Consider the following 26,901-nt stretch of genomic DNA (forward strand, 5'->3'; position numbering starts at 1 on the left):
ATTGCAATATTTAACGGTGATATACTCTTGAATATAAATCTTTTATTAGATCAATGGAACATGGCGTGGAAGGTCGAACTAGTGATAATCGTGACTGACTACAGGTTCTTCTGCAATACACACGGGGACCGTCACATGACTTAGTCAAAAGCTGCTTTCACATGGAATCCTCAGCTGGTTACGCAAAAGCCAAACAAATGCTGATGGAATTTTTTTGTGATGACTATAAGATAGCGGAAGCCTACATTCAGGACATCTTGGATTGGCGATTGATCAAACCAGAAGATGGTGATGCGTTACTCTCTTATCATTGTTCCTCAGGATGCTTAAATGCAATGTCTGATATTAGCTATATGGAGGATTTGGACAATACAACCATCTTAAGGGCATTAGTATATAAGCTTCCATATCAGCTCAATGAAACCTGGTGAAAATTTTCCTCTGATATGCAAGAAAAAAACAAGCAAAGACTAAAGTTCAAAGACATTTTGTAGGTTTTATAAACAAGCAAGTGATGAATGTGTATTACCCTCTTTATGGAAGAATAAAGTACAGTACTGTACATGTGAAATAATCACTTCAACAGAAGTTAAAGTCACAACACGCAGATAGGAAGAACTCAAAGAAGATGTTTAAAATATCTGTAACTTCTTCGAAAGCTAAAAGTGAAGGAAACGGAAAAGAGAGTAACCACTCTGCCTACTGCAAAGTAAGCCAAAGTGGTCTCCCAACTTGCACAACCTCAAGGACAAACATCATAAAGAAAAAAAATATTTTTTGAGAACCAATGGTCTATGTTTTGCTTGTCTAAAACATGGTCATATCAATAAAGCAGTAAAATCCCTCACCCTAAAGTAAAAGGGTGAACAGCAAACATGTCAAGTGATCTTGTCCAAATGTCAGAAACTGTTAGTGCCATTGGGGCCAGTGAAAGACTGCGCACTACGTGTCAAATGTCAAAACCCAGGTAGTACGGTTACTTTTGTTACTGAGTCACTGATGCATCAGCTAGGCTTGAATGGACACAACATCAAGGAGCTACGGATCAGTTAATGAGCCACTATTCATCTTAGAAAGGATTAAAATGTGCTGTTGCTTGGTTTCTCAGGCTTGAAAAACTGCTGAATTGTGTGAAAACAAAGGACAAGGAACCAAACCCAGCAAATAATGAAGACAGAACATCTTCCAAAGGAGCACACTTAACTTGTAAGGATTTGCAGGAAGCTGAAATAGAGATTTTAAAGCACTACAAAAGGCAATGTTTTGCAGAGGATATTTCAGCATTTGAGAAGCATAAGAGAGTGATGAGAGTAAGTTCGCTGTACAGTAGTGCAAAATGTAGTCATGAGTGTAGGTGGAAGGCTAAGCCGAGCTGCAATGCCCTTAGATACGAAGCAAGAAGCCATTTTGCCAAAGAGTTCGCACATTACAGAACTTGTATTGAGACACGTCCATGACACTGTGGCTCATGCTGGACAGAATCATATGTTGGCCAAACTACGTGAGAAGTTCTAGATACCTGGGGCTAATGGGGCCATCAGAAAATTCTTGTCCACATGTACCACTTGTAAACGGCTTAATGGAAAACCTGGAAAACAATATATGCCCAATTTATCATAACGCAGGGCTTTATCTGATGATCCCATCATCATCATCCGCCAATCCTCATCATTTTCTTTCTATGGTCATTGACATGGATTTCCTGTGCCCATTTGATGCAAAAAAATGTATTTACTTTATTTTTGTTGTCGTTTGAATTTAAGTAAACCGTTTTCTTTGAACAAACCACCTGTGTCATGGATTACTTTTTTCCCTTTTTTGTTCAGGTAAAAAAGGAAAGATGCATCAAGATTAGCCCGTTTAGGAAACTACAGCTCTCATAAAAGCAACAACAAAGAATGCATTGTTCAGAATTAATGATGGAAATTTCGGCCTTTTAAAACTTCAGACAATGGAATTTTAACACTCGTCCCCAACCCTAACCTGGCCGGCCTCACCACTGTTTTGTAAATTTTGCCCTTCATCCAAGCAGAGACTCTTCAGTCACATAACACTACAGACACCTTTCGCCAGCTGTTCCAACCTGCTTGGACCCTTTTCTTCACCTCTTTACCACACTCACCATTGCTCTGGATTGTTGACCCTAAATATTTGAAGTCCTCCACCCTCGCTATCTCTTCTCCCTGTAGCCTCACTCTTCCCCCTCCACTTTTCTCATTCACGCACATATATTCTGTTTTACTTCGGCTAATCTTCATTCCTCTCCTTTCCAGTGCATGTCTCCATCTTTCTAATTGTTCCTCTGCATGCTCCCTGCTTTCACTGCATATCACAATATCATCTGTGAACATCATGGTCCAAGGGGATTCCAGTATAACCTCATCTGTCAGCCTATACATTACCACTGCAAACAGGAAGGGGCTCAGAGCTGATCCCTGATGCAGTCCCACCTCCACCTTAAATTCTTCTGTCACACCTAAGGCACACCTCACCATTATTCTACTGCCATCATACATGTCCTGTACTATTTTAACATACTTCTGTGCCACACCAGACTTACGCATGCAGTACCACAGTTCCTCTCTTGGTACTCTGTCATAGGCTTTCTCTGCATCCACAAAGACACAATGTAGCTCCTTCTGACCTTCTCTGTACTTTTCCACTAGCATCTTCAAGGCAAATAATGCATCTGTGGTACTCTTTCTAGTCATGAAACTATACTGTTACTCGCAGATACTTACTTCTGTCCTGAGTCTAGCCTCCACTACTCTTTCCCTTTGAGTTCATTGTGTGGCTCATCAACTTTATTCCTCTATAATTCCCACAGCTCTGAACATCCCCTTTGTTCTTAAAAATGGGAACTAGAACACTTTTCCTCCATTCTTCAGGCATCTTTTCGCCCGCTAGCATTCTGTTGAATAAGTTGGTCAAAAACTCCACAGCCATCTCTCCAAATTGCTTCCATACCTCTACCGGTATGTCATCAGGACCAACTGACTTTCCTTTTTTCATCCTTTGTAGTGCCTTTCTGACTTCCCCCTTACTAATCATTGCCACTTCCTGGTTCTTCACACTTGCCTCTTCAACTCTTCCTTCTCTCTGATTTTCTTCATTCATCAACTTCTCAAAGTATTCTTTCCATCTATTTAGCACACTACTGGCACCAGTCAACACATTTCCATCTCTATCCTTAATCACCCTTACCTGCTGCACATCCTTCCCATCTCTATCCCTCTGTCTGGCCAACCTGTAGAGATCCTTTTCTCTTTCTTTCGTGTCCAACCTGGTGTACATGTCATCATATGCCTCTTGTTTAGCCTTTGCCACGTCTACCTTTGCCCGACGTCGCATCTCGATGTACTCTTTTCGCCTCTCCTCAGTCCTCTCAGTGTCCCACTTCTTCTTCGCTAATCTCTTTCCTTGTATGACTCTCCACCACCAAGTCTCCTTCTCCCCTTTCCTACCAAAAGACGCACCAAGTACTCTCCTGCCTGTCTCTCTGATTACCTTGGCTGTCGTCGTCCAGTCATCCGGGAGCTTCTGCTGTCTATCAAGAGCCTGACTCACCTCTTTCTGAAACGCCGCACAACATTCTTCTTTTCTCAGCTTCCACCACATGGTTCTCTGCTCTACCTTTGTCTTCTTAATCTTCCTACCCACCACCAGAGTCATCCTACACACCACCATCCTATGCTGTCGAGCTACACTCTCCCCTACCACTAATTTACAGTCAGTAACCTCCTTCAGATTATATCGTCTGCACAAAATATAATACACCTGCGTGCTTCAACCTCTCTTGTAGGTCACTATATGTTTCTTCCTCTTCTGGAAATAAGTGTTCACTACAGCCATCTCTATCCTTTTTGCAAAGTCCACCACCATCTGTCCCTCAGAGTTCCTTTTCTGGATGCCATACTTACCCATCACTTCTTCATTGCCCCTGTTTCCTTTACCAACATATCCATTGAAATCTGCACACAATCACAACTGTCTCTCTCTCTGGGATGCTCAGGACTACTTCATCTAGTTCCTTCCAGAATTTCTCTTTCAACTCTAGGTCACATCCTACCTGTGGGGCATAGCCGCTAACCACATTATACATAACACCCTCAATTTCAAATTTTAGTCTCATCACTCGATCTGATACTCTTTTGACCTCCAAGACATTCTTAGCGAGCTCTTCCTTTAAAATAACCCCTACTCCATTTCTCTTCCCGTCTACTCCATGGTAGAATAATTTAAACCCCGCTCCTAGACTTCTACCTTCTCTCTTGGATGCAGAGAATATCAACCTTTCTCCTAATCATCATGTCAACCAACTCCTGAGCTTTTCCTGTCATAGTCCCAACATTCAAAGTCCCTGCAATCAGTTTTAGGCTCTGTGCATTCCTCTTTTTTTCCTGATGATGGATCCGGTTTCCTCCTCTTATTTGTCTTCGACCCACAGTAGCTGAATTTCCACCGACGCCCTAAAGGTCAGCAGTGCCGGGGGTGGGCGTTAACCCGGGCCACGACCGATCCGGTATGGGATTCTTTAGATGAACGGTCAGATTTGTTTGGCAGAGTTTTTACGCCGGATGCCCTTCCTGACGCAACCCCTCTGCATTTATCCGGGCTTGGGACCGGCCTACAGATTGCACTGGTTTGTGCCCCCATAGAACAGGCTGATAATCCCTTTGAATACCTCAGGGGAACGTATTCCATCGGGGCTCCCACTCGGATCGATCCCATTAGAGCTTGTGGTCTTTTATGGAGGCGAGCTCTGCATGCATATCTGGTACAGGTTTGGGACCAGAAGCTAACATCTTCCCTCATGTTGTACCAGTAGTATCGAGTTCTTAGTCTGGCCATGGTACACTTCTCGCCAAAATGCCACCCACAGGCCCTTCGTGCATCTGACTCGTCACCTCTGGTTGTAGCTCGCGTGGCAGCACAATTCATGGGAAGAGCTCGGTGTCATTGAGGCAGTAGAAGCAACGGACCAGAACCCCATCTCGAAGGTACAACCGTTTCCATTGAGACCAGTACATCTTGACAGCTGGACTGTATAGCGGAACCACCACCCATGGAGGATGCTCGACAGGGCTGAGGTGAGGCGAGACTTAAACTCATCAAAACTGCATGGTGCTCCGAATGCCACTGGAAGTGAGCATTCTTCTTCATCAAGTTATGCAGTGGTTCAGCTATCGAAGCAAAGTCCTTTACAAACCGGCGGTAGTCGGAAGCCAGGCCGAAGAAGCGTCGGACCTTCTGGATCGATGTTGGTGGGGGCCACGTTCTGACTTTTTCCACTTTGCTGGGGGCCGTGGCCAGACCACACTTGGACACAAAATGGCTCAGTTATGCAACCTGGCGACGAAATAGGCAACATTTGTCTGGTTTCAATTTCAAATGGACCTTTCCAACTGGCACTCTTCAGCTCCACCCCCCTAAACTACAGCTGGCATACCCCACAATCTTCCAAAATGGCGACTGAACATAATAGGTTTGAACTGGGTCCTCTATCGCGTATTCCAAATAATATTGGGGTATGTTTTTTGCCTAATGTGTCAGACCTGTCCAAGAGGGTTCTACAGAGAGGTCTCACCTCTTCCATGCAAGGATATGTACGCGGAATTGAGATTTTGGACGGAGCAGGACGCAATGTCAGAGTTACAGTGAAACGTTGGCGATCGATGCAAAAAGGTGTGACGCCTCAAACTTCATATTGAAATCCAACAGAATAAAATAGTGGAATTGTACTGAGCATGTAAAGCAGGGTGAGTAGTTTTTACTTGGAAAGATCACGAGTAATATCATTGTAGTCTTTATAAGTGAGTGGGTGTATTCATTTGACTTGGCTTGTAATGGAACCCAGTGCTGTCTAAAAAGTCTGATGTGCTACAAATAAGAAAATAGACATTTCTCTTGCATGACATTGTGCATGTAGTATCACTAACCGACTCTTTGGCATAAAACATTACACACTTCATTCAGCAGGTCAATGATATGCTAACAAAGTGAAAGTTGTTCTCCTGCAATTTATAAAGCACTAATAATAATGAAATCAAACTCATAGAAAACACTTATTTTTCACTTACCTTTGAATGTACAGCCTTGTGTTTATTAATATTTTTCACACTGAGTTGTACGTGAGGTCTTCTGCAAGCTTTAATCCATCAGAGACACTTCGCCAACTTTTTTTTAGGCTTTGTAAAATTAATCAACCGGGCCCCTTGTAACCTAGCAGGATATCTTTCATCAGAATTGGATGTTCCCAAGCGCATCTGAGGACCATTGTCTTCCTCACATTAACTTTTCAAAACGCACACTACCGACAAACAGTGCTGTTTGTGGGACATGGCTGCGGGAGGGGCGGGACAAGTCAGGGGTAAAGACAATGCAGCTATCTGATTGGCTTTTATTGTACGAGTGATTGACATGTCGGAAATGTCCATTAGCTTGCTGGAGTCGGTCGAATACCTGACCCAACCGCTGAAGCATCTCCAGCATGTCCTTGGCCAGCATGATCATGTCATCCAAATAGGCAAGCCTCCCACTGCATGTCAACCAGCACGAGGTCCATCAGCCGTTGGAATGTTACTGGAGAATTGCAGAGTCCGAACGGCAGGACGTTTCCCTAAAAGAGGCCATTATCAGTGCAGAATGCTGCTGCTCTCGGTGTCATCTCAACCTGCCGGTAGCCTGATTCAAGGTTCAACGTGCTGAACCATTTGGCAGTGGAGAGTGTATCCAGCGTATCTGGATACAGAGTAGTGGGTATGCATCAGTTATGGTGCGGTCGTTGAGGCCTCTGTCATCAATGCTAAGACGGTACGTACCATAACTATGGGGGAGGCCCAGCAGCTGTTGCTATGTTGGGCGACACCACTCTGCAGGGTGTTGCGGATCTGCCTGTCCGCATCCTGTTGTTTTTCTCTCCCCATCCTACGTGGGGGTTATTTAAAGGGGCACCCGGGCGAGTCAGTATGTCATGTCGGACCAGAATGGTTCGGCCCAAGTCAGCAAGCCTGATGAAAACATGTGCCTGTAACTATAAACCAAACGCTTAAGTTGAAGCTGTTCATGGTCATGGAGTCGGTGGCACTCTGAGCATAGAGTTCCTGCAGGTGCAGAGGGTCCACAGGTGGGCTAGCCAGTGCGTCGTAGGCTGGTAATACACTGGACGGCTGCACAACGTCGGGTGATTGGAGCAGGTCTGCAATGGCACCTTCTTTAATAATGACAGCCCTGTTGCCAGGGTTGTGAGGGCAAAGAGGGAAAATCATCCTACCACATGGCATTGGTGACATATGATGCATCCCCTTGGTGGTCTCATGGCAGCGAATTATTTCATTTGCTTGGGCAAGTGTCTCTGGACGCCTTTCTAACAGCTTCTGAACCACAACCGTATCTCTTTGACAATTCATAAACACTTCGACAGCTATGAAGTGTTGTTCACTCTCTGTCCAATACCATGAGCCACAGCTACTCTGCCATGAATGTCATCCCGGAATGCATGCAGGGCTTCTCCAGATCTACGCACCCTTTGCTTAAACTCCACAGCAACTGCTGATGCATGGTGTGAAGATGGGCTGTATGCAGTTTCCAGCTCACCCAGTAAACGGTGGTAGTCCCACTTAGACGAGCGAGGATTGCGGTGGATGATGGCTCCCGCAGCTCCAACTAAGCAGAACTTCAGTTGTGTAGTCATGGTCTTTCCAGACCAATGATTGGCCTCTGCAGATGGTGCTGTCATGTTGGCCTGGTCGCAACATGGGGTTGAGTTGGGTCCCTTGGCTCATCTACCTCTTCAGTGTCAGAGTGGGGTTGGCGAGGCGAACAGTGGCTCGTTGGTAGCTTTGTGTGCAGCTGAGGGCATTAAAAAAAAGGGTTTTCTGGATGTCCCCAGTTACCCTTGGACTACACTCCTCTGGCTTAAAAAATTATGGTGCGCTATGCACAAGACGTCCCATATAGTCAGAGGCGAATGGGTTAAAATTTGTCATTTGCATTAGTTGGGTAGGGGCTGAGCAACTGTGTGTAGTGCTTCCTGCTTCGTGACGCCGGCTTTGATTTATGTCATCAGCAAAATGGTTAGTGAGGGAAAACTGCGGCCTAGTGAGCACTTCCTCCTCATCAACAAATGTGTTTGCACAAGTTGCGTCACACACAAACGGTTTACAATGTTCACATTTCTTCATCATCCAATATTGTTTAGCTCCACTCATACATCTGGCACTGACTTGTTAGCTTAACTCTGGTGAATAAAGCAAGTATTTTACAGATTCCAGTGAAAAAGAGACGTCGCTTACCACTCCTTAGACAATGTGAGAGAGTCCCTTTGTGGTCGGCAGTGTTAACCGTTCCTGCTCCAGTTGCCTGATCGTGGTCAGGAGACGCAGGGGAAACGTCTGCTCCAGGCCAAAGGTTGTCCTCCTCGGGGTTAACTCCCTACTTGCTTTGCAACTCCGAAGCTCAACGGCGGGTGGAGTCATAACACGGAGCATCGACTTGCTATTAAACTCGCTTTATTTGCTTTTAGCACATAACACTCCCTGGTCGCTGTGAATCAAACTGTTTTTTTTCTCACACTCGCCTCTCACCCAAAATGCATGCACTTGACTAAATTAAAGATTTGCGAGTTTTTCAAGAAGCCCTACAATTTTCTGAGTGAAATGTACCCACATTTGTGTGTGCTTCAGAAGTAAAAGTATGAAGTAAGAAGAATGTGATGTCATCATTCATCTGCGACGAAAGAGTGACAGTACAAGCGGAATCATCAAACAAGCAGACAAACAATTCCAAGAATTCATATACTGGGAATTAGTTCTTAATTAAAATTTTTTTTGTATTCCCGTCCCTACGTTTCTGTGTAGATATTTCAGTAATAGTTGTGCTGAATAGTTGTGTGTGTTTTCCCCTCCATAGATATGCTGCTGCTGTGGGCCTGCTTCCTGTTCACTCTGCTGTGCCTTCTGTCCTCCAGTCAAATCATCCACCAGTACTCGATTCATGTACACCCTGTTCCACATCATGAGCTGTGCCGTCTCCTGCCTCATGCTATCGCGCACCGTCTCTGAGGTTGTCAGAGAAAATGTGAGTAACCTACTGGCTGTGTCCTCAATAGTCACCAATGTCAGTCATCGATGTGGTCCATCGCTTCACTCAAGAGTAAATCTCATATAACACTGATGAGGCAACACAACAATCTTTGAACAAAAATAACTAAAAAAAAGAACAATAACAATTATGGCATTAACTATGATGGATTGTTTGAGTTTGCGATGATCATGATGATTGATGAATGATTCAAACTGGTAAATAGCAAACACATTCTCAGCGGCGGAGGCACACACACAACTTAATTCCCATTGAACGAATAAATTCCATAAACCTATAAATTCAAAACAAACATTAACATTAACTTTCAATGTTTGCTGAAGTACCAATCCAAGGATGCTTGCCTTTGACGGCTTTTAATAATCTTGTGCAAATGTACCAGGCAAACGTCATCGAAGTGAGTGATCCCCCGACTAGTTAACACATTTTCCAAGTTAAAACAAGATCCTCATGGTAAACCAACTCGTCGATGTCCTTGGTTCGCCGTTGAAAGATCCTCATAGTGAACCAACTTGTCGTTGTCCTCCTTAGCCTTTCTCAGCGAAACAATTTCCTCAACTTCAGGTTCAACCTCCACTTCGAACCTCTCAAGTCGAGCAGCAACAGCATGAGGCCACATGGCAGCAGCATAATGGCCATTAATTTCTCGGAGCCCATGGTGAAAAAACATGAATATATCCGCAAGAAGTTGTCGAGTGTGCAAGAGCTTGTAACAATGGATTCAGTGACGAAAATACAAACGATGGAGCCTACCAGTGTGGCTGCCGTCGGCACGTACTGTTTGTATTTGTGTGTTTTTTTCCGACCTCTCGGAACTCAAGTACACAGAAGAAGACTTGATAACCATCAGAGAGTCTTCTCTGGACTTTTTTTCAGCAATTCGCTGAATCTTTTTCTGGAGTTACTCGTCAGCGTACTCTTCAAGGCTTCGCGTCGGCGACAAAGGGGGGCACAAGCTGGTTCACAAGTTAAGTTGCGGAAAAGACTAGTGCTCCCGTCAATTCATCTTGTGAACCTACGCTCCCTAGCCAACAAAATGGAAGAAATTCTGCTTCTGATCAGGACCTGCAAAGACTTTGGACGTCCGCAAGGCCCTGTACTTTACAGAGACCTAGCTTTGTGGACGGACCAAAGATGCTGCCATGACACTACTGTCCTTTCAACTCCACCGTGCGGACCGCGTCCTGGAGCTAACAGAGAAATCGAAAGGTGGTGGAATATGCTTTTACATCAATGAGAAATGGTGCATGGATGTTATGCAGCTAAGCACACACTGCAGCCCGGTTTTAGAGTAATTGTTTTTGAACTATAAGCTGTTTTATTCACCACGTGAATTCGCATCTTTTATTTTAGTCACTGTGTACATTCTGCCTCAGGTTAGCTTGAACGCAGCACTGCTAATGCTTGCCGAGCCGGTAAATGAGATAGAGAAAAAACACCCAGATTCACTGCTCATTATCCCAGGAGTTTCAACACAGCTAAACTTAATCACGAACTCCCTAAATATAAGCAGCACGGGAAATGTCCGACGAGGGCAAATAACACCCTGGACCATTGTTACACTTCCATCAAAAACGCATATCGTGCAATTCCTCATGCACAAATTGGCTCCTCTGGTCACTGCTTGTTGTACTTGATACCGACATACAGGCTAGCACTTAAATGTGCGAAGTCTATAGTAAAATCAGTTAAAAACTGGACCAAGGAGGCCAAATTAAAACTTCAAACCTGCTTTGACTGTACAGACTGGGGTGTCTTACAAAATTCAACACACAGCCTAGATGAATACACAGATATTGTTACAGTGTATGTCAGTTTCTGTGAGGATGTGTGTGTTCCAACAAAATCTTTTCACACGTTCAATACCAACAAGCCGTGGTTTTCAGCCAGACTTAGGCAACTCCACCAGGCTAAAGAGATTGCATAGCGTAGTGGGGATAGGGCCCTCTACAATCACACTAGAAATCCATCCATCCACAATAGTCGCGGGGAGTGCTGAAGCCTATCCCAGCTGTCAATGGGCAGGATGCGGGGTACACCCTTAACTGGTTGCCAGCCAATCGCAGGGCACATGGAGACAAATGACAGCCGCACTCACAATCCCACCCAGGAGCAATTTAGAGTGTCCAATTAATGTTGCATGTTTTTGGGATGTGGGAGGAAACTGGACTGCCCGGAGAAAACCCACACAGGCACGGGGAGAACATGCAAACTCCACACACGCGGGTCCAGGACTGAACCCGGAACCTCAGAACTGTGAAGCCAACACCAGCTGAACCACTGTGCCACCGGTACAAGAAATCAGCTGACTAAATAAATTAACGTTGCAAAGAGAGACTATGCAGTTAAATTGGAAAGACATCTCGGTGCTAATGATTTGCCTTGAGGATGCTAGTGGAAAAGTACAGAGAAGGTCAGAAGGAGCTACATTGTGTCTTTGTGGATCTAGAGAAAGCCTATGACAGAGTACCAAGAGAGGAACTGTGGTACTGCATGCGTAAGTCTGGTGTGGCAGAGAAGTATGTTAAAATAGTACAGGACATGTATGATGGCAGCAGAACAATGGTGAGGTGTGCCTTAGGTGTGACAGAGGAATTTAAGGTCGAGGTGGGACTGCATCAGGGATCAGCTCTGAGCCCCTTCCTGTTTGCGGTGGTAATGGATAGGCTGACAGATGAGGTTAGACTGGAATCCCCTTGGACCATGATGTTCGCAGATGATATTGTGATATGCAGTGAAAGCAGGGAGCATGCAGAGGAACAATTAGAAAGATGGAGACATGCACTGGAAAGGAGAGGAATGAAGATGAGCCGAAGTAAAACAATATATGTGCGTGAATGAGAAAAGTGGAGGGGGAAGAGTGAGGCTACAGGGAGAAGAGATACCGAGGATGGACGACTTCAAATATTTAGGGTCAACAATCTAGAGCAATGGTGAGTGTGGTAAGGAAGTGAAGAAACGGGTCCAAGCAGGTTGGAACAGCTGGCGAAAGGTGTCTGGTGTGTTATCTGAAAGAAGAGTCTCTGCTAGGATGAAGGGCAAAATTTACAAAACAGTGGTGAGGCCGGCCATGATGTACGGATTAGAGACGGTGGCACTGAAGAAACAACAGGAAGCAAAACTGGAGGTGGCAGAAATGAAGATGTTGAGGTCCTCGCTCGGCGTGACCAGGTTGGATAGGATTAGAAATGAGCTCATTAGGGGGACGCTAAAGTTGGATGTTTTGCTGACAAGGTTCGAGAGAGCAGACTTCGATGGTTTGGACATGTTCAGAGGTGAGAGAGTGAGTATATTGGTGGTAGGGTGCTGAGGATGGAGCTGCCAGGCAAAAGGGCGAGAGGAAGACCAAAGAGAAGGTTTATGGATGTGGTGAGGGAAGACATGAGGGCAGTTGGGGTTAGAGAGGAAGATGCAGGAGATAGGCTAAGATGGCAAAAGATGACACGGTGTGGCGACCCCTAACGGGACAAGCTGAAAGGAAAAGAAGAAGAAGATCTCGGTGCTAATGACTCCAAATCAGTTTGGCACGGTTTACAATCGCTCACTAACTACAAGTGACGTTCACCCCCAGTAGAAAACAAGAGCGGGCTCGCCGACGACCTAAATAGCTTTTACTGCAGATTTGAAATAGACACTTCCCCACTATACATCCACTAAGCCGCACCACCTTACACTCCACCTTCCTCTCCACCATTTAGCATCCATGAAGGGGATGTTAGACAGATCTTCAATCAACAAAAGATCAACAAAGAAATGGGCCAAGACTTTATGTCTGCATTCTGCCTCAACGTATGCAGAGACCACCTTGCTCATGTCTTCGCAAAGATCTTCAACAGGTCTCTAGAACTGTGTGTAGTATCAGTCTGCTTCAAACACTTCACCATTATATTCGTCCCCAAAAAAGCAGCAGTCTCAGGTCTCAATAACTACAGAGCTGTTGCCTTGACCTCTGTGGTCAAGAAGTCCTTGGAACGCCTTGTGCTGGACCACCACAAGTGCATCACAGGTCCCCAGCTGGACCCACTGAAGTTTGACAATCAAACTAACATGGGTCTGCACTTCATCCTTGAACATCTCAAATGCGAAGGAACATATGCAAGGATACTGTTCGTGGACTTCAGATCTGCGTTCAACACCATCATCCCTGAACTCCCCTCCTCCAAACTCGCCTGCCATCTCCCTGTGGATCTACAACTTCCTGACGGGCAGGACACAACAGGTGAGGCTGGGAGACACCACGGTAATCAGCCTCATCAAATATGGCAATGAGTCTCCATACCGTCAGGAAGTGGAGAGACTGAAGCTTTGGTGTGATCAACACAACCTGGCATTGAACACTCTAAAGACTGTAGAGATGATTGTGGACTTCAGGAGGCAAGCTTCACCATAGCTGCCCCTGACGCTGTCCAACTGTTTTGTGGCAACTGTCGAGACCTTCAAGTTCTTGAGAATTACAGTGAAGAAAATAAGTATTTGAACACCCTGCTTTATTGCAAGTTCTACACTTAGAAATCATGGAGGGGTCTGAAATTTTCATCGTAGGTGAAGGTCCATTGTGAGAGAGATAATCTAAAAAGAAAAATCCAGAAACCACAATGTATGATTTTTTTTAAATGATTTATTTGTGTGATACAGCTCCAAAGAAGTATTTCAACACCTGTCTATCAGCTAGACCCTCAAAGACCTGTTAGTACGCCTTTAAAAGCCCACCTCCACTCCATGTATTATCCTGAATCAGATGCGCCTGTATAAGGTCATTAGCTGCATAAAGACACCTGTCCACCCTATACAATCAGTAAGACTTAAACATGTCTGTCCAAAGCCACCAGAGACAAAATTGTACAACTCCACACGGCTGGAAAGTGCTATGGATAAATTGCCAAGCAGCTTGGTGGAAAAAAGGTCCACTGTTGGAGCAATCATTAAAAAATGGACGAATCTAAACATGATGGTCAATCTCAGAGTGGAGCCCCATGCAAGATATCACATCGTGGGGTCTCAATGATCCTTAGAAAGCTGAGGAATCAGCCCAGGACTACATGTCAGTCATACACAACAGGACTTGGTCAACGACCAAGGATTTGGTCTGACACTCAAACACCTGTTAGTCCCCATTTAAAAGTCCACCTTCATTCCATGTATTATCCAGAATCAGATGCACCTGTGTGAGGTCGTTAGCTAAAAAAAGTCACCTGTCCACCACATACAACTAGTAAGACTCAAACCTGACACATGGCCAAGACCAATGATCTCTCCAAAGACACCAGAGACAAAATTGTCCAACTCGACATGGCTGGAAAGGGCTACGGAGAAATTGCCACGCAACTGGGTGAAAAAAAGCCCACTGTTGGAGCAATCATTAGAAAATGGAAGAAGCTAAACATGACGGTCAATCTCAATAGGAGTGGAGCCCCATGCAAGATATCACTTCTTGGCTCTCAATGATCCTTAGAAAGGTGAGGAATCACCCCAGGCCTACACAACAGGACTTGGTCAATGACCTGAAAAGATCTGGGACCACCGTTTCCAAGGTGACTGTTGGTAATACACTAAGACGTCACGTTTTGAAATCATGTATGGCACAGAAGGTTCCCCTGCTTAAACCAGCACATGTCAAGGCCCGTCTTATATTTGCCAATAACCATTTGAATGATACAGGGGAGTCATGGGAGAAGGTTTTATGGTCAGATGAGACCAAAATGGAACTTTGTGGTCATAATTCCACTAACCGTGTGTGGTCGAAGACATATGATGAGTTCCATCCCAAGAACACCATCCCTACTGTGAAGCATGGGGGTGGTAGCGTCATGCTTTGGGGGTGTTTTTCTTTGCACATGGGACAAGACAACTCCACTGTATTAGGGAGAGGAAGACCACGGCCATGTATTTTGAGATTTTGGGGAACAACCTCTTTCCCTCAGTCAGAGCACTGAAGATAGGTCAAGGCTGGGTCTTTCAACATGACAATGACCCGAAGCACACAGCCAGGAAAACCAAGGAGTGGCTCCGTCAGAAGCATATCAAGGTTCTGGCATGGCCTAGTGAGTCTCCAGACCTAAACCCAAAAGAAAATCTTTGGAGGGAGCGGAAGCTCCATATTTATCAGTGACAGCCCAGAAACCTGTGTGATCTAGAGAAGATGAACAACTACAGTAAACATTTGGCCTCTATAATTGCAAACAAAGGCTACTGTACCAAATATTAACATTGGTTTTCTCAGGTGTTGAAACACTTACTTGCAGCTGTATCACACAAATAAATCATTTAAAAAAATCATACATTGTGATTTCTGGATTTTTCTTTTTGGATTATCTCCCTCACAGTGGACCTGCACCTATGATGAAAATTTCAGACCCCTCCATGATTTCTAAGTGGAAGATCTTGCAATATGGCAGGTTGTTCAAATACTTATTTTCTTCACTGAGGTGGGAAACGAACATAACCTCCATCCTCAAAAAAGCCCAGCAAAGGATGTACTTCTTGCGGCTTCTGCGCTGAGGAAGCACGGTCTGTCACGCGAGCTGCTGAGTCAGTTCTACACAGCGGTCATTCACTCAGTACTGTGTACATCCATCCAGTTTGTGGCTGCCACAAAAAAGGACAAACTCCGACTGCAATGGACAATCAAAACAGCTGAACGGATTATCGGGCCCACTCTACCCACAATTGACCCTTCTGTAGAAATTGCGTCATCCGCGTCACTGACCAATCAGAGGCCAGAGATCTACATAAACCACGCCCCTTTTTTGGACACGCAGTTCCCTCAGACAACGTTGCATGGTCCAGTATAGCTTTTGTTTGCGTTTTATCGCGTATTTGGGTTCTTTAACAATAGATATGGTTAAGAGGTGGAGTCACGGACTTTATAATAGTGACGACAGGTATCCTGAAAGGCTAGTTGGTGGAGTTCAATTCATACCCTTTCCAAAACCGAAGACCGAGTACAAAAAATGTCTTCGATGGATCAAACTTTGTGGAAGACCGCATCATCAACTGAATCCATCAACCGGAACAGATATGTTTGCACGAAAGTAAGCCCTATATTTGATTTTCAATACATGTCTCGTATAAATGAATTAGCAGTTCTTCGCTTGCATAACATAGGTAAGTGTGAATGGTTGACACACTTGATCTGTGTTGAGCGATATTTTGCGATGATTTGACTGCACAAACATGTCTCTTTGGCGCTCCCGAGCTCAGCTAAACCGGACTTTGTTTCTTTGCGCGATATTTTGCAATGATCCGACTGCACAAACGTGTCGCTTTGTTGGCGGTGAGCTAAGCTAAACCGGACTAGCAGTCCTAAAAGCCTTCGACGTGCACCGAGACACCAAGACTGAAGGAAGGATGTTTGAAGACACTAAATTGTGATTGTCGTACTCGGTCGGGACTTACGTAGGTTTGGCACAAATTCAAGAATAATTATTGAGGGGAGCGCGTGACGTTACAGAAAGAAAACGAGAGAAACAACTCGTAAATCAAGCCGCACCTTCTTTTCCTTCACATACAGATTCTGCACACAAGTGTGATAGGTAACATGAAAATAGGAAACTGTCAATGACAAATTCGTCTTTGGGTTATAATACATTATATTATGTGGCTTCTCGGTCTTCCTCTGACTCCGGAAAGATCTCGCGCTAATACCAATGGTTTCTCTGTCGATATGCATGTAAATACCATTGAAATACCCCTCGCTGAAATACTTGAAGCCCTGCTGTCTGCTTTTCAACGATATTTCACTGTTAGCTAAGAAATCAGCCGATAAATCGGACAGTTTCGCTCTATTCTTTTCTTGCTGAGCCGCCTTTTTTGCTAATTGTTTGTCTGACGTTAGCGCATGTGGCGTGACGTCACTTCAGGAGGCGTGGTCAAGTGCCCTGTACGGAGGGGTCAATTGAGAACTTACACGTACCGCGAACTAGGTCCAGAGAGGGTAGGATTCTTTCGGTTCCTCCACATCCTGGCGACCAACTCTTCCAGCTCCTTCCATCGGGAAAGCGCTACAGAACAATGAAAGACAAAACTAGCAGGCGTTCGAACAATTTTCCCCCCTTTGGCAATTAAGTAATTACATTCTTAATCAGCAAATTTACTATTTTCTGCCTAGTGCCATTGTTGAGACACTCGCATTCTTCTGATCCAATTAATAACAGTCTTAGTAATTTATTTTTGTAAGTTTGTAGACTTATCGCACGATTCGTCACGTTAACCTGCTCCTTTTCCACAACTGTCATTGCACTGGTCTATTACGGGAACGGCGAACGGGTAAAGGGACCATGTTGACACACTTATCTCGTACCTGTTCTAAACTAAGATTTTACATCTTGCACACCTTTTATCAGGAATAGTTTCTTTAAATAGAAATGTCTCTTGTTCTTTGTTCTTACTGCATTGTTGTTCTTTGTTCTTTATGTCGTACCAGGGCAGTACAGTCTGTCGGAGAAAAATTCCTTGCGTGTTTTTTTCCACACTTGGCCAAATAAAGCTGATTGTGATTCTGATACAGGAAGATGGCTCACGGGTAAAAATTGCCCCCCCCCCCCAAAAAAAAAGACGTCGCGCCGAGACAATGGAGGCATGTGATGCCAGGAAGATGCTATGTGCTAGCCAATTGGTGGAGTTGCTCTATTGGCCCAAACAGACCAAGAGATGATAATCAAACCCAGTGCTCTGTCTTAAAAGTCCGATATAATAGAAATCGGCAAATAGACATTTCTTTTGCATGACATGGCGCATTTAGGTATCACTCCTGCGACTCTTCTTCTTCTTTTCCTTTCGGCTTGTCCCGTTAGTGGTCGCCACAGCGTGTCATCTTTTGCCATCTTAGCCCATCTCCTGCATCTTCCTCTCTAACCCCAACTGCCCTCATGTCTTCCCTCACCACATCCATAAACCTTCTCTATGGTCTTCCTCCCACCCTTTTGCCTGGCAGCTCCATCCTCAGCACCCTACCACTAATATACTCACTCTCTCGCCTCTGAACATGTCCAAACCATCGAAGTCTGCTCTCTCGAATCTTGTTAGCAAAACATCCAACTTTGGCTGTCCCTCTAATGAGCTCATTTCTAATCCTATCCAACCTGGTCACTCCAAGCGAGAACCTCAACATCTTCATTTCTGCCACCTCCAGTTCTTCTTCCTGTTGTTTCTTTAGTGCCACTGTCTCTAATCCGTACATCATGGCCGGCCTCACCACTGTTTTGTAAACTTTGCCCTTCATCCTAGCAGAGACACCAGACACCTTTCGCCAGCTCTTCCAACCTGCTTGGACCCGTTTCTTCACTTCCTTACCACACTCACCATTGCTCTGGATTGTTGACTCACTCATGGGACTCTTCGGCATAAAACATTACATACTTCATTCAGCAGGTCAGTGATACACTAACAAAGTGAAAGTTGTTCTCCTGCAATGTATAAAGCACTGACAATAATCAAATCAAACTCAGAGATGATACTTCTCCCTCACTTACCTTTGAACATACAGCCTTGTGTTTGTTGATATTGTCCACATTTAATTGTAATTTTAATTGTACTTGCGGTCTTCCACGAACCTTAATCCATCGTAGACACTTCGTCAACTGTGTTTAAGGCTTTGGAAAATGAATCAACTGGGCCCCTTGGAACCAAGCAGGATATCTTTCATCAGAATTGCACATTCCCCAAGCGCATCTGAGGATCATTTTCTTCCCAACATTAACTTTTCTAACAACCACAATTTCTTGTGGGACAATACGGCAAGAGGCGCGTGTCAAGCCAGGGGTTAAGACAATGCGGCTATCTGAGTGTCTATTATTGTACGAGTGATTGACAGGTCAGAAAGGTCCATTAAGACCGCAAGCAAAAAAGCTCATCAAAATATAAGAAACTGAGCAGCTCTCTACATTAATTCTTTTTTAATTTATTTATTTATTGGCGGAACGGTAGTGCAGCTGTGAAGTGTTGGCCTCATAGTTCTGCCGACCCCAGTTCAATTTCAGCCCCACCTGTGTGGAGTTTGCATGTCCTTGTGCCTGTGTGGGTTTTCTCTGGGCACTCTGGTTTTCTCCCACATCCCAAAAACATGCAGCATTAATTGGACACTCTAAATTGCCCCTTGGTGCGATTATGAGTGCAGCTGTTTGTAAGTGAGGGACAAGTATCTTCTATTAGTTTGATTTAATTATTATCACTGCTTCATACATTGCAGAAGAACAACTTTGTTAGTGTATCACTGACCTGCTGAATGAAGTATGTAATGTTTTATGCAAAAGAGTCGGTTTAGTGATACAAAATGCGCGATGTCATGCAAGAGAAATGTCTATTTGTCTATTTTTATCGCATCGGACTTTTAAGACAGAGCACTGGGATCGATTACGAGCCAAGTGAAATGAATACACCCACTCAGTTATAAAGACTACAATGATATTACTCGTGATCTTTCCAAGTGAAAACTACTCACCCTGCTTTCCATGCGCAGTACGATTCCACTCTTTTATTCTGTTGGATTTCAATATGAAGTTTGTGAGGCGTCAAACTTTTTTGCATCGATCGCCAAAATTTCGCTGTAACTCTGACATTACGTCCTGCTCCGTCCAAAATCTCAATTCTGTGTACAAATCCTTGTGTGAAATAGTACAGACCTCTCTGTCGAAGTCTCTTGGACAAGTCTGACGCATTTGGCAAACAACAGACCCCAATATTATCTGGAATATGCGATAGAGAATCAACTTCAAACATGTTATGTTGAATCGCCATTTTGAAAGCTTGTGGGACATGGCTAAGGGGGCGGAGCTTAAGGTAACCATCGCAAAGGTCTATTTAATTGTTATGCCGTTCAAAGATGCGATTGATAAACTCTCTTCAGCTTTTGTTCTCATAAAATTGTACTTGGGTAATACTTTATGCTATACTATAGTAAAACTTTACAACTTTTTCAATGAATATAACTTCAGTGCTGGTTTGTGATGGGCTACAAATGTCCAAGTAAAGCAGTGAGACAGACAGTTACTGTAAATAGCTGTAAACAGTATTAAATAGCTCATAGGAAGAGTGTGACAGTTGAAATAACTTTTGAAATATTCTTTAAATGAACAACAATATTTTGAATTACAAATTATTGGAATCAATCTGAAAAGACAATTTTTTGGGGACTCCCTACTGTAAGTGTTTTGTTTTGACCATGACATCAGCGTCAAGAGAAAGGAGGGTATGAAACAAAAAACGGAACTAAAATGTTCATTCCAGTTCAGCCTTGAAGCAACAAACACAATTTTCTTTTGTTTTTTTAGGGTGGCTTGTTGTATTTGCTTAAGGGCCACCACACACAAGACTGGCAATATGCTAATATGGAAAGAGATGTACTGTTTGTGTTTGTTTCAGGTGCCTTTCTTCAACTTGGTGTGTGATCAGGCACATGGTGGAGGTCATTGTGAGATGCTTGTAGGCTACTCAGCAGTCTACAGAGTCTGCTTTGGCACTTCCTGTTTCTACCTAATGATGGCCATCTTCCTTATTGATGTGAAGTCGAGTCAGGACTTCAGAGCACTAATACACAATGGGTTAGTGCTGCTGCTCATTTAATCTTTTATTCTTCAAATGTAAATATGAATCATAATGGACAAAGTGAATGAATTGAAGTTTCTAAATTTCATTGAGGTGTGAATGGTTGTTTGTTTATATCTGCCTTGTGGTTTGGTGGCGACCAGTTCGGGGTATACCCCACCTTTCGGTCAAAGATAGCTGGGATAGGCTCCAGCACACCCAAGATCCTTTTACAGAAAATGGATGGGTGGATGGATGGCATTTAGGGCACAAAGTTGTGAAGACATTTATATCAATATTACTTTGGAATATTTTGTTTATATCTGCCTTGTGGTTGGGTGGCGACCAGTTCGGGGTATACCCCACCTTTCGGTCAAAGATAGCTGGGATAGGCTCCAGCACACCCAAGATCCTTTTACACAAAATGGATGGGTGGATGGATGGCATTTAGGGCACAATGTTGTGAAGACATTTATATCAATATTACTTTGGAATATTTTGTTTCACAGAAACAATTATTAATGTTTGAATTATCACAATTACCAGTAATTCAAATATTCATACACTATCAGTAAAATTATTTATTATTATTATTTTTTATATATATATATTTTTTGATTTGTCATTACCATTATTGACCAAATTACAGAAAAAGGATCCATACGTTGTGAGTCGGTGAATTCCACTGACATGCCTTCCCATGCGGAAGCAGAGTCTGGGTTCTCTGAGGCGGGCTCTCCAATCTTTGGGGTTGACGTTACCGAGGTGTTTAAAAAGCTCCTCGGTGCAAAGCCCCAGGCATGGATGATATTTGCCCCAAGTTCCTAAAGGCTCTGGATGTTGGCAGTCCTGGTTGACACGCCTCTACAACATCGTGTGGACATCGGGTACAGTGCGTCTGGATTGGCGAACTGGGGTGGTGGTCTCCCATTTTTAAGAAGCAGGGTATGTTCCAACAACAGGAGGAGCACACCCCTCACCCTTCCTGGTAAGGTCTATTAAGGAGTGCTCGAGAGGAGGATCTAGTGAGAAATCAAATCTCACATTTAGGGGGAGCATTGTGGTGTTCATCCTGCCTGAGGAACAGTGGACCAGCTCTACACCCTCAACACGGTCCTTGAGGTGCATGGGAGGTCAACCAACAAGTCTACATTTGTTTTGTAGACTTCGAGAAGGGTTTTGACCATGTCTCTTGGGGAGTGCTGTGCGGGGTGCTTTAGCAGTATGGAGCACAGAACCCCCTGATATGGACTGTTCAGCCCCTGTATGACCGGTGTCAAAGTTTGGTCTGCATTGGTTGCATTGCAGTAAGTTGGACTTGTTTCTGGAGAGAGTTGGACTCCCTCATGGCTGCTCTTTTTCTCAGATTTTGTTCATAATGTTTATGAATAGAATTTCATAAATTTAAAAAATAAATAAATTTCAATTTATATCGGTCCGTTGTGGTAAAGAGGGAGCTAGAGGCAAAGAGTCAAGAGGCAAAGCTCTCAATTTACCAATCGATCTACAGTACGTTCTTACTCTCAGCTAGAGTCATGAGCTGTGGGTCGTGGCCAAAAGAACAAGATCCCAGATACAAGCGGCTGAAATGAGTTTCCTCAGCAGTGTGTCCAGGGTCTCCCTTTGAGACAGTATTATAAGCTCAGTCATCCAGGAAGAGCTCAGTGTCTAGCCGCTGCTCCTCCACATTGAGAGGAGCCAGATAAGGTGGCTGGGGCATCAGATTCAGATGCCTCCTGGACGCCTTCTGGGTGAGGTATTCCGGGCACGTCCTACTGGAAGGAGACCTTGGGGATAACCCAGGATACACTAGAGAAACTAAGTCTCTCAGCTGGCCTGGGAATGCGTCAGCATCCCTCCGGAAGAGCTGGAGGAAGTGGCCGGGAAAAGGAAAGTCCGGGCGTGCCTGTTAAAGTTATTGCCCCATAACCTGGCCTTGGATAAGCGGTAGAGGATGGGTGGATGGATGGATGGATAGATAGATGAAAAGATGGATGAATGAATGAATGAATGATCCTTACACTTCTCAAAAAAAGTTCCGCATTCAGGTAACATTTCTGGATAAACCTAACATGCACTGTAACCTGTGCTGGGAAACTTAATTTGACCTCTAAACTGCTGAATGACCATGTAAAACTCATCAGTCTTTCAGTAGATTTTGTACAATTTGCTGCTCTCCTCTGACTGGCAAAATTCACAACAGGTGTTTGATCCATGACTAGATCGATACATTTCCTGGTTCAGGTGGAATTGGGAAGCAGTCGTCTTCATCGTGTTCTCCTTAACATTTGATCAACAGAGCCTTGGCAGTGGAAGGCTTCATAAAGTGGAAGGTGGTCACTAAGTGGTCACAGTTCTGAGGTCCCAGGGTTCAATTCCAGACCCACCTGTGTGGAATTTGCATGTTCTCCCCGTGCCTGTGTGGATTTCCTCCGGGCACTCCGGTTTCCTCCCACATTCCAAAAACATGCAATAATTGGACACTCTCAATTGTCCCTCGGTGTGATTGAGAGTGCGGCTGTTTGTCTCAATGTACCCTGCGAATGGCTGGCAACCAGTTCAGGGTGTACCCCGCCTTCTCCCCATTGACAGCTAGCACTCCCCACGACCCCCATGAGGAAAGCGGCGAAGAAAATGGATGGATGGATGGATAAGGAACACCAAGTTATGGAAAAAGTAGTGAAACATTGAACAGTTGGATGTGGTCATTGAAAAGTTTAGAGAAAGTCCAATTAAAGGAAGACTTTGTCGAGACTATGAGGAATGGAAGTGCACATTCAAATTTAGTAGATGAGGGTTCAGTGTTTATTTTAATGCCAGAGTCATCCGCAGATTTCACCGAGAAACATCTCTAAATTGGAAAACTATTATCGAAATTCCTCTCTCGCTCAGACATTCCAATGGGTGCACGCGCAGACCACCGTAAATAGTAACCAAGAAGTGTTGTGTGCTCAGACCAAACAAAGCGAGTGCAACAGCGAGTCGATGCTCCGTGCTGTTACTACTCCCGCCATTGAGCAAACAAAACAAAAATAACAATGTTCAAGCGTTTGAGCCAGAATACACACAGACGGAAGTCGATGTGTCGAGAGGAGCGTGGTGTTGACGACGGACAATAACAGGCCCATTATATGGACCACGGAGATTTGATGCTTTTGTGAGGAGTTGGTTTCAATGTAGAGATTATACAAGCAAGTGTGGCCAGACTTTTTTTTTCCCTTCCACAAATTATACTTTTCAAGCACTCCGTTTCTCGCGTTAGACTAGCGGCGCGGATTGGGGGGGGGGGTCTGGGGTTGCATGCGTGCATCCCCATAAATACTAACCGGGAAGTGTAGTGTACTTTCATCCATCCATCTATTTTCTTAGCCGCATGATAGTTGCAGGAATGCTGGAGCGTATCCCAGCTGTCAACGGCCAGGAGGCAAGTTTACACACACGCAGACACGGGGAGAACATGCAAATTCCACACACGGAAGTCCGGGATTGAACAGCTGCGCATCATAACGTATGTTGTTGCTTTACCGTAGCAGCAGAAGAGGCTATTAACCAGTAATGACTAAATGCGTGCAAATTTCCCCACTGATGAATGAGCCTCAACTATGACAGCCACAGCTTTATCCTGTCAGTTTGACCCCACGGGAGGTTAAAGAAGGACGAATTTGGGTGTGTTTTCTCAGTTTTGGCGCAGAACAAGTCAGCATCTTGGCTTAGCTAGAACGAATAGTCTGTAATGCTAAGCACCGGAGACGTCAGGGGCGGAGTCAAAGATATTTCTTCCGAGTTTGGCTCTGAAAGCTGGCACATATCCAGATTTTGCTTGGATTTCAAATATGTTCTTTATTTTACATTTTTATTTTAAATTAATGCCCAAAATATATGTAACAATAATTTTACTTCACATTGGAGGTTTTATTGTACATATGAATTTTGGGGAGAGTCTTCCTTTAAGTTCCTCTATAAAGCTTACAGTGGATTTTCGGTTCCTTCAGCTATTTTATTTGAATACTGTACCCCTTTCTTTTGAGGATGGAATGAGAAGATAACAGGTGTGAATAAATTATTATGGACAAGACTTGGCTATTTTTCATTTTAATATATAAAATAAATGTAAATGCAACTTTGGGGATTAAACCATAACACATTACAACGTTTAGTCACAAAAACAAAGTAATAACTTCAAAACAAGACTGCTAATAGATATACAGTAGGTAATGTCTTCAGAGAAAAGAGGAAATTGAGTTTTAAAAAATTGTGACTCATTCAGGTAATCTAAAAAGGAACTCAGAAAGTTTGGAGTCTTGATCTCCAAAGTACAGGAATTTGAATTTAAATAAAATTTGTTTTCTATGCACTATGTAGAAATGTTTGCTTTACTACAGTCTTAAAGTGGAAAGTATTTTCCCTTGCTTCTCACCTGATCTCCAACTGGTCTATTTTAAGTTCTTTGTTGTCACAGTTTCCTCACCCGCCTGGTCCATTAGAGCTGTGACGTGTTTTGGATTAGGTTTTGACATGTTGCATTGCTTATTGTCTCAGGCATTAATCTGCTCAGAGTAATCTTATCTGGGACATGATGAAAGATTTTGGGGTCTGTGGCAAAGGTTATTCAGCTCTTCATGGGGTAATGACCTAATACCCTGACAGTAATCTTTCAACAAGAAGAACGTGTGCTGTGGAGAAGTTACAGGTTTATTTTGTTTTTATATGCAAACCTTTCTTGATTAGGTTCACCAGTTCAGTTTGTAATTGTGTGATACAAAAAATGTTGCCATATTAAAAAAAAGAATGTACAGTATTAATAGAATTTATTATAGTTTGGCAACTCTCAAAACAGGTCCACAGAACATCTAAAAATAGTTTAAATAAGTCATGATTGCAAACAAATTCAAAAGTTTGTGCCCCTCAAATTCTGCCTGGCATCAAATTGTAAAAACATTAAAGATTAGCAAACAAATTTTTATGGGGTGGTATATTATGTGAGAGTGTACTTATAAGAGTTTTATGAAACATTTAAAATTCATGAAGTTGTCATAAACTCTATAAATTATTAGTAAACAGCATTACTTTTTTTATGTGAATACATTTTAAAGAGTAAATGCGGTTTCACTTTTAGATCATGACAGCGGATCATCCAGTAACCAAAAGGTAGCTGGTTCGAAGGCTGGCTCCGACTGTCGGCATATCGAAATGTTCTTGGGCAGGACACTGTACCCTAATTTGCTCCCAGTTGCCCTGGCAGCCCCTTGCATGCAGCAGCCAACCCATTGGTTTGTGAGTGTGTATGTAAATGGGTGAATGTGAAACTTTATAAAGCACTTTGAGCCCTATGGCATTGTAGATAAAGTGCTTTATAAGGGCAGTCCATTTACTATCTTCCGTACGGCTTATCCTCACTGGGGTTGCAGGCATGTGAGATTCCAGCTGATCGTGGTGAGAGGTACACCCTGAACTGGTTGCCAACTACTCAAAGGGGACATACTGTGGTAGGAACCTTTTGCATTCCCATTGGCAGTCCCACTCACTGAGTGGGAACGGAACCTACAGTGCTCACACTGAAGTCAGGCAAAAGTATGACCACACCATCGGTGACATACTACTATACGTCTCTAATAAATGCTGCCACTATGAATACTGCCTACTAGTAATAATTCTAATGACATTATAATTATCAAAAACAGTAGTGCTAAAATAGTGGAGGTAGGTCACTGTGTTCAAAGCCAATAACGGATTATTAGTTCTTATAAAATGTTACAAAATAAGTAATTAAAAAAGAATCATTTAGGAACAATGGTGTAACGTGTTACCCAAAGGTCTGCTGTCTGCTGTCTTTATGTAATGTTAACAATATATCAATATGTAGAAAATGTAATTTAACCAAGCCTGTATATCCCTGACATAAAGTATCATTCACCAAGAACAATTATTTACAACAACATCTTTGGAAAGGCAAAAAAGACAATTATGGATAAGCCACACTCACCTATCATAGATGAAATGTTTTTATTGTGTAACAAAATCATTCTCTTTCTTTTATCTACTAGTTTCTGGTTCCTGAAACTAATCTCCTTGCTTGGGATGTGTGCGGCTGCCTTCTTCATCCCAACAGAATCCTTCCTCCATGGTGGGAATGCAATATGCTTTTTTTTTAAAAATACTGCTAGAGGGCAGCAATGTCTTAGTAGTGAGTTGATGTACCATGTATTGAACTGGAATATACAATACTTACAGTATGCGTATGGTAGTGCCAACTTCATCATCAATGTTCTCTTCCCTGAT

The 26,901-nt window shown here is 43.6% G+C and overlaps 1 protein-coding gene across 2 annotated transcripts in view; it reads left to right on the forward strand.

The window, feature by feature from the left end:
- serinc4 (serine incorporator 4) overlaps positions 1-26,901 on the forward strand; it is a 62,401-nt gene that overhangs the window by 4,923 nt on the left and 30,577 nt on the right. The window contains exons 3-5 of one of the 2 annotated variants that reach the window (XM_061814068.1): positions 8,911-9,078; positions 20,461-20,639; positions 26,667-26,746. In XM_061814068.1, the coding sequence (XP_061670052.1) occupies positions 8,911-9,078; positions 20,461-20,639; positions 26,667-26,746 (427 nt within the window). Of the gene's footprint in view, positions 1-8,910; positions 9,079-9,247; positions 10,312-20,460; positions 20,640-26,666; positions 26,747-26,901 lie in introns of those variants that run through there. The other variant, XM_061814067.1, reaches the window with a different exon arrangement.

The sequence above is a fragment of the Syngnathoides biaculeatus genome, chromosome 3 (assembly GCF_019802595.1).
Source record: "Syngnathoides biaculeatus isolate LvHL_M chromosome 3, ASM1980259v1, whole genome shotgun sequence".
Taxonomy (NCBI): domain Eukaryota; kingdom Metazoa; phylum Chordata; class Actinopteri; order Syngnathiformes; family Syngnathidae; genus Syngnathoides; species Syngnathoides biaculeatus.